At 28.6% G+C, this 9,321-nt stretch overlaps 1 protein-coding gene across 1 annotated transcript in view; it reads left to right on the forward strand.

Moving 5' to 3' along the window:
• The window catches only part of LOC129964094 (uncharacterized), a 73,589-nt gene extending 69,101 nt beyond the window's left edge, over positions 1 to 4,488 (forward strand). The window contains exon 6 of the mRNA XM_056078775.1: positions 3,396 to 4,488. Coding sequence (XP_055934750.1) covers positions 3,396 to 3,558 — 163 coding nt within the window. The 3' untranslated portion in view covers positions 3,559 to 4,488. The remainder of the gene's footprint in view (positions 1 to 3,395) is intronic.
• The last annotated feature ends 4,833 nt before the right edge of the window (positions 4,489 to 9,321 follow it).

The raw sequence follows: 9,321 nt of genomic DNA on the forward strand, positions 1-9,321 counted from the left end.
TAACAAGTCATTGAAAAAGGATTTCTATAACATCTTTTCGATCACCATTTTTTTAATTAGCAATTAATTCACCCGTCTGATATTAGGTGAAGTACTGACACAAGTTAGTAGTATTATCTCATCAATGATTAGATTGCAAATCGAGTAACCACTAAGGAGTGAATTTCTAACAAATTTATGGTACAATTCCTATATTATCTCGTACAGAGAATGAAAAATTCCCTTGATATTCAATCTGAACTAACTGCTAGGGAAATTTAAGCTTAAGAAAGATTGGAAGAAGTTTAAGTTCAAGGAAGAGAATTTCTGATAATTTAATGGTACATCATCTACTTTCTTTCATGATATGAAGAAAAAAAATTCTGCAGGTATATCATCTACTGACCATAAATAAAAATTAATGCTATCTAAAAGAATGAAAAATAGAAAAGATATTAAAGAAAGAATGAATATATGAATTCACATATATTCATTCTTAATATATGTGAATGTTCTACACAGTGTTGTTTCATCCCTGATAAGCAAATAATTCACACATAAAGTGATCCAATATGACGGCATACTAATATTATCTATTCAGCACTAGAAAAGCAGATTAATTTCTTGGAAAGTAATGTCTTAATTTTATAACATATATGGGGAACAGAAAAATCTATAAAATATATAAATCTATAAAAAATCTATAAAAAGATGAACTAGATTATCAATTATAAAAATGTTTATACAGTTCTTGAATGTAAAAAAGAGAAAGTTTTACAATTAAATGACACTCCATCTCCTTTTACTTTCTCCAATAATAAGTATATTAAGAGAGAGTATTGTAGTCACCAAAAAATTGGATCTCATGAGTTTAATGAATCTCCACAATTTAAACCTTCCTATTTTTTCAAAAATAAATTTCGTAGAAGAAGTAGATGAATTAGTCACTCTGTGCGTGTCCGCGTGTGTGTTGATTCTGAAACACAAGAATATAAATGGACAAAATTTGGTATCTTGCCTCTATATCAAAATTTTTGATTTATATCAGATTTTGGACGAATTCCATGATTCTTTGCCCGTGCGTGTGCAGTTAAAAAATTGTGTGAAAATAAAAACTGGGCAAACACAGCGGTCTAAAAAATAAAATTTGGCATGAATTTTTCCACACCAACACTACAATCAGTCTGAGAGCTGTAGTGATCTTCTGGTAAAGTTTCGGTTGCGGAACCGGAAGGTTTTAGGTACGAGTCCCGATTCCACCGAAGAATCGTCTTATAAGCGGGTCTTGTGTACGTAAATCCGTCGGGACCAAACATCCTCTCGCTGGTGGAGTGATGAAAATTGGAGAGGGGTGTGCCAGCTCTAGTGTTGTTCTTGACATCTGAAAGCTGTTTAGAATTGCGAGATCCGTTCCAAAAGTAGCCCTAGTGTTACTTTAGAAAATGGTACGTTAATATAACTGAACTGGACCGAAATAAAATAGATCAATCTGAAATGTGTAACAAAATTCATCAAAAAGAAAATTGCCTCTCAATTTGTATGTGAAGTCAAAAATTCAAAATCTGATAAGATAGAGGATAAATATTTCACTCCCCCCCCCTCTTTTCTAAAACTCAAGAATATGATTTATTTATCTTTCTAACTATCTTCTCTCTATAAACCACACTTTTAGTTTAAATGCTGGTTTATAAATTAATGTATTACAGAGGAAATTATACAAACGTATTATATAAGAAATTATGTAAAATGGTATACAGAAATTATTAGAAAATAGCATTAATGTCTTATAGAAGAAATTATGCAAAACGGGCTTGCATTTTATCTGCTAATCCGCTGTAAATGTAGATGTAGTGAATGTTGCATAAAACCTTCAAACAAATGTCCTCACTCTAATGTGATGTGGTAAATCGATTGCAGCTCGAATGACATCCTCGTCATTGTGCTATGAAACAAAGTTAAGTGTGTTTTTAATGACCTTATGCTTTCGCAAGAAGCATCATTAAGGGAAATTCAGCGTTTGTTATATAAAATTTAGGTTTCTTTAATTTTATAATAAATTATATTATGAAGCTAAGAAGATAATAAACAAATCAAAATTTTTATTCAGAAAATGAATTTGATCTGAGAATTATAATCAGTTTAACTTCATTCATGGAAATGGATAAAATACATCTCACAAATATAGAAAATATTTACATTTGAATAATTAAAAAATCAAATTTCCTGATCTTTTTTATTTATAAATCCTTATTGGAACAAAAAAAAAAATAACTGAAATAATAGCAAACAAAAGCACTCAAAATATGTAAAACTCAAAACCTTATTTTTGATGACTTAATTTATTTTATTGAAAGTTTGCATAGTATAAATTCTTGTATATGTTTCATAAATCCACGAACTTTTAAAAAATACAATTTTTGACCTATATGATTAGTTAATTTCTCGAAAGAAAGGATATAATTGCATTTTTGTTTCAGATATATTAATAATTTTAAAACTTTTTCTGCAATTTTTCATTGATAAATAAATTTTTATCACGTTTTTAATTGCGAGTTTAAATTCATTATTGCTGAATTTAAACTCGTTATTTATGAATTCTGCATAATACCATTTTGATGCTTTCTATTTATGTTTATATTGGCAAATGAGTGCTGCATATTTAGTGTGTAATAAACTTTATAAAAATTAGAAATATCATTAGATTAATTATAAAGTTTATTACTTTTAATTATTCTATTTATTAATTTTATACTCGCAAATAAATATCGCATCATAAATTATAAATATTTATCCATTTTAAGTTATTGAATAATATTATAAAATGCAACAATTATAACAACGTATGAGTTCAGCCAAATCCCAACCACCAATATCTCCTCACAAATATAGGAATAATATATTAGCGGCCGCTTAAAACAATAATGTACATAGTATCGAGTTACCTCCATTGCTATGGCAGGACATACTTCCATACATGGCAGGACATTGCATATGGCAGGACTGGAAGACTATCATATTCAACCTTATCGTATTAGTACTCAACCTTAGTTCTCAACTCATTGCTATTGCAACGACGGTCAGATATCTGTATGTTAAGACAAATTAATGTAACTCTCTTGAACTTGTAGTTATGCCGACACACACACCTCAGATTTGGTATATTGACATAACACTATGAGATGTTTTGCAGCACATTGATGGTTTTAGTGCTTTTATCTTATTTAAACATGTTTCAGAAATCAGTGTCGTTTCCTTTGAATTGTTAAAGAAGGTTTTATGAAATTAAATGTATTGCAGTTCTTTAATAATCTTTGTGGTTTTTCTTTTAAATGTTTTGTGTCAAATCAATTTATTTTTGTATTTGGATGTTATTTCGTTGAAAAAACATTAATAATTGTTATATTTTTTTCTCACAGATGTGTATTGGCAAATCAGTGCCACATTCCTGATTGCGAATATGGACTGTTTAATCCTGAGAGTGGATACTGTCCGAGAAGACATGACGAAGACCAGAGAATACACCGTCGTCCGAATCAATTGCACCACAACCATAGGCGGATACATTTAGAAAGAGACTGAACCACCGTACAGTTCAAAGCCTTTTATACAGTTATTTTATTTGCTGATAAACTGCTGTGCGCAAAGACTACAAATATAAACATTAAATTTCATGTCACTCTAGTATTTTCAAAGAACTGTTCATTTTTAAATAAATACAGAAACACTTTTGAGCTTTTTCGATGAGATTTGCATTAACAATCCCATATTTTAAGGCATGTTTATCAATCAATTTAATGTGCGGTTAAATGCCAGCAAGCAACAAGAAGTGCCAAAAGTTTTCTGTTATTTTTATAAGAACTTATTTTATATAAATAATATGGCAAAGAATTGATTGCATGTTTTATCCTCACAGTGGCATTTTCATTCATTATATTTTTTCGTCAAATGATTGACAAAATGTCGAATTCATTTATTATGTCACATATTTCTGAATTGTGAATTATTTTAATGTGTCACATATTTCTGAAATGTGAATTCTTTTATATTTGCACATATTTCAATTTTGGTTATAAAACATTCAATAATGAGTTGCAGCATTATATTATATGCGTAGCCTTTTTTAAAATTTTTCATAAGCCAGATCGGAATTTGTTATTTTACGAGTTGTCTGCTCCTCGAAAATTGAAAATGTCCTTTTTGCATTTCCTAATTTATATTCCCATTTGTGATGTTTGTATCTAATGATTATTAATATATCATTAATGGATGATATTACAGTAAAAAATAAAGTGAATTTTTTTCCGACAAATAAAAAATATTTATATATCACTCAATAAAAAGAAATCATGAATTCGTAAAAAAAAAAAAAGATGTTTCATTATTTTATTTACTTTTTATATCACATTAACCCATGCTGCTTTATGTCTGGCATTTTTTAATTTCTAAATGGCTGTATGTTATATTTTGTATCATCAATTTTTCTCATGTGCACATTCTGTTAGATGAATGTTAAATTGATAAGAAATGTAAGAATTTTTATGTTTAGTAGATGTATTATTAAAATTGCATTAAATTTCAAATAAAAATCTATAACATGTTACTTTTGTAATATATTTATTATAAAATTTGAAATGGCTCCTTAAAGTAGAAAATTTCAAGAAAAAAAAACAAATAAGTACTTTCCGAACAGCCGGAGGACAAGATTTAAGGTCACTTTGACCTTTAAAAGAAGGTTCTCTATCATAGTTATTTCTCCTTCAAAACCACTCTTCACATCACTCGTGTGATCATTAAACAGCACAAACGAATGGAACTAATCGCCATTTAATTATAACAGAGAAGAAAAAATTATAGAAAAAGTGAAATATTATTCGTTGAATGACTTAACAGTTATATTAGTCTACACAAATAGGAGAAAAAAATCTAATGCACTATTTTAGGGTTGTCGCGGTACTGTTAGAATCTGGAAAATACAGAGAATTTAAAAATTATCTAAACAACAGGGAAAATGCAGGAAAATATGGAAAACAATAAAAAAGGGAATTTCAAGTTTCTTAATTCCTTTTTTTTTCATTTAAATATATCGATCTCTGAACACTGCAATATAAAAGGATCGTAGCCATAACAACAGAATGGAACAGCCGTGAAATCGCGGAAACTCACCCCTTTTCTACTCCTAACCCCTTTTTTTTTCCTGTATAGATTAGTCTAATTTCGATTTCAGTGTCAGTTGCTTTCTTGCCATGAGATTTCCAATTTCAGCTAATTAGGATATGAGAAACTGCAATAATTGCTTGAGGGAATAAAATAAATTTGTTTGGCAGGAATTGCAATATTCAATTTGCGGAAACATCGCAATAGTGTTTAGTCCCTAACATATGAGTTTATTGAATGGTTTGTTTATTATTTAAGAAATTCTGAGTTTATTCAGAGTAGATTAAATAATTTTTTTAAACAATTAACAGCTTAAAATCAGCATTAATAGAGATTGGACAAATAAGCATATTAATCCTGACTTTGCAGAATGGGTTAAAGAAGCTCCGCAAAATTGGTTTGCTGTGTATTTCTGTCTTTGTAAGATAATACGCTTAAGTAATATGGGAAAATAGGTTTATATTTATCATACTAAAAGACGAAAACATACAAAATAGCTTTCTGTTCCAAAAAGTCATAATTGATATTGGACTTTGTGTCTGAAAAGAATACAGGAGATAATACGCCAAGTCTAAAAATAAGTCAATTTCGAATTTTTTAATTCAAGAACAATAGTTTAAGTCTGAACTTTTATGGGCATTAAAAATTGTTGCATCACATGCGTCCTTTAATGCATTTAATGATCGAAATATTTTCACATATATTCACTAATAGTGAAATAGCCCCCAAAAAATAAAAGTGCTTCAAGTCGTATAAAAATATAATGCATTATTAGTTATGCATTAGTTCTGTTTTCTCAACAATCTTTTAAGAAATTTATTTGCAATATGTTTTAGCAAGTTTTGAATTGCATTTCTGTGAAATACCAAATAGTTCTTATTGTAAGGTATTGGTCTGAATCAACCAATAAAGTTTCCAGAAGATATTAGAATTCAATATTTTTAAGGCATATCACTTTTCAAGAAATGTTTGAGAATTTTAAAGAAGTTGCATTAAATTTGCAGTTACTTTTACAAATTAGTATGGATGAATCAAATGTAAATTAAAATATATCAAAGATGTACTTCCATGTGAAAATGACTGTAAAATTTTAATCTAAGTACTTGTGGAATGCACTTAATCCACTGAGCATAATGAACATAAATCTTCTGAATGGAAAACGGATGCTATTATAAAAGTAATGTATAGGATATTTAAAAATAGTTAAACTAGAGGCGCTGATTTCCTGGAAGTTTATAGTTCTTCTGAATTTTCATTGAAGTTTTTTTTTTCTTTTCGTTGGGTAGAAAATATCAATGCTTACGAAAGTACGCTAAAGGTTTTTGATAGCATAAAGAAATACATAGATTTCAATAAAAGAAATAAAGGATCTGCCACGAGTGATAATACTACAAATGCTTCTCAAGAAAAATTGATTCTAAAATTAAATTTTCTTATATTGCTAATATTCTTTGGCAATTTCTTTAAAAGATTTAGACATCTGAACCAGAAGTGCATTACTTGAAAAAGAATGAATTCTTTCAAAAATGAATATCTTTTCATTTTTGTTGAACAGTTAATAAAAAATAATATAGTCAAAAGAAGCAAAATCAAAAACATTAGATACTTATTTTTGATAGAAATTGATAATTCTAAAAATATAGGACTGAGAAAAAAAATTAATATTATAAAAATGACTGCAAGTTACTTGATTACCAGTGGAACTATTGAAACTGATAAAGGAAGTGTTTTAGCAAAGTGTCTTTATATTTATGAAGAATACTATAAAAAAATATACGAACTCACCTCCAAAAATTTGACTTCATTTTCTTTAAATCAACAATTACTGAAGAACCTTGCTTCTTCCACTCATTGACAAACTCAATGAGTGACTTGCTTCTTCCACTCATATAGTATTTTTATTCCATTATAATTAGCACATGAGTGCTGTTCGCGTATTTCCTCTTATATTGTATATACGTACAGGGAAACAAAAGGAACTTTTTTCTAGATTTGAATTTAGATTTATTATATTTATTTATTTATTATATCTAGAATTATATTTAGATTTGACCTGTATTTGTACCGCATTTAAGGACACTATTAACCAAATACCTTTGATTAGTATTAACTATTGTGTTCAGTTACTGAATCAAACTGTTTATTTAATGATTCTTTTTTATAGAAGTATAGATTTTATAGAACGAATTCTGATATTTAATACTCTATTGCAAATATATACAAATAAATAAGAATTACACATTATACATATTCGAATTTCCGTACGAATTTCCATATACGAATAAATACAAATTATCTGATGAAAATATGAAGTATTAACTGTAGAACTTTTGTAGGACTTCCTCAAATATAATGATTATAAATTTTCCATATTTAGTATTGCTTAATTGAAATTATTGCCATAAAAAATGCCAAAGTAAAGTATTTAAATACTAAATGAACTTTTTTCGAAAGAGAATTCCATATATTTTCAAAATATTTATATATAGGATCAATTCTCTTACATACGCACCTATCAATTATTCAAAATATTCCTAGGTAGTTAGTATACATTGCAGAATGTAAGAAATTTTGTTAAAAGATGGAAAATATATTATGGCTTTCTGTTTATCATTTAAAAATTAAATAACGTGTCAATTAGAGAATGTAATAAATATTAATGAAAAATGGTTGTAATGTTTGAGTGTTTGTGGTGACATTATATTACATGTTATTTTAGGACTTAGTGACACAAGATGTTACTCAATGTAAATTTAAACATCAGTGCCTTCTCCCATGTATATTATTCGATCCTGTGTATGCTTCTACCATAAAATCTTTACAAAAACCGTTTGTATCTTTGTAAGTTCAAACTTCTCATTCTCAATTTCATCTTTCGGTATTTGTTCTTCATTTTTCATATAATCGTCCTTGAAGTAACCTTCTGGAAATCCATTGTCTAATTATCTGTCTTACAGTCTTTCCAGTAGTTGGTAATAGCATATAGTTCCACAAATCTTAGTACAATCCAGGTCACTGATAACCTACTAACACAAATTCTACATAGCCCTTCTTAAAAATAAGAAATATATATATACAGAAAATTTTGCTTTCTTCTTTCTTCCAGATTTCGGAAGGTCTCCATAAGGAGCCGTTTCTTGTCGTTTTCTATGAAATTCTTAATATCTTTTGTTCCCCCTTCCCCTCTCTCTCTCTCTCTTTACTTACGGCAGGCACACAGAAATATCTGAATCACGGACCGCTGCAATAGCATTAGTGGGAAACAAGGTCTCCACCCGAGTCTTAAGAGCCGTCACCGATAAAGATACATTCCTTCCCATAGACGGCATATCCTTTCATCGGTAGGATAATCATCTGGACCATTTCTGTACCTACTGGGAAGCTGAAACCAACCATCATTCCAGAAGCCTCTTATACTCATATCTGTCAGGATGAGAAAAGATTTTGCCCAAGCATTTTTCATTCAGTAGTATTTAAAAATACTATTCTTGAGCCGATTTACCAAAAGCTTCACGTTGGATCTGAATTACATTAATAAGATAGACATTCATAAGCATAAGTCGTATTCTGTTATTATGTATATTTAGATAAAAATTAAAATGAATAGTTAAAAAGGCAGAAGTAAAAATATATTTTCAAAGATTTAAGACTGATAACTGGACAATTAATGTAATAATTCCTGATATAAAAGATACTATTATTTTTATTCAACAATCCAGATCTCCCTTTAAAAATACGGTACTTTCATGCAATTTCAAACCAGGAGGCTTATGGATAATATATATAAACGATCTCAGTGAGGATAAATCAATAGAAATCAACAAGACTGTAATAAAAACTTCCAGAATGATTATTTTATATATCTGAATATCATATATTTCATTTTTATTTGCAATAAAAGCAGACGTTTATTATCATTCCAAATAATGCTGTTTTGAGCAGACATGTTTTCGGACTTAACTATCCATTCACGAGCTGAGTTAATGAGCTGAAAATAAAAATATTACACATAAGGCGTAGAATAAATGACAATTACCATCCGAGGAGATAAGCGATTGATTATAATATGTAGTAAAAAATAAATGTAATTAAGCATTTGCTCCACTTTCAAATGAATTATCCTACTCAAATGAAATATCATTTGTTAGATTTGATTGAAATATCAAAGCAGCGATTGTAAATAGAAAA

Source organism: Argiope bruennichi, chromosome 3 (assembly GCF_947563725.1).
Source record: "Argiope bruennichi chromosome 3, qqArgBrue1.1, whole genome shotgun sequence".
NCBI classification, from domain to species: Eukaryota; Metazoa; Arthropoda; class Arachnida; order Araneae; family Araneidae; genus Argiope; species Argiope bruennichi.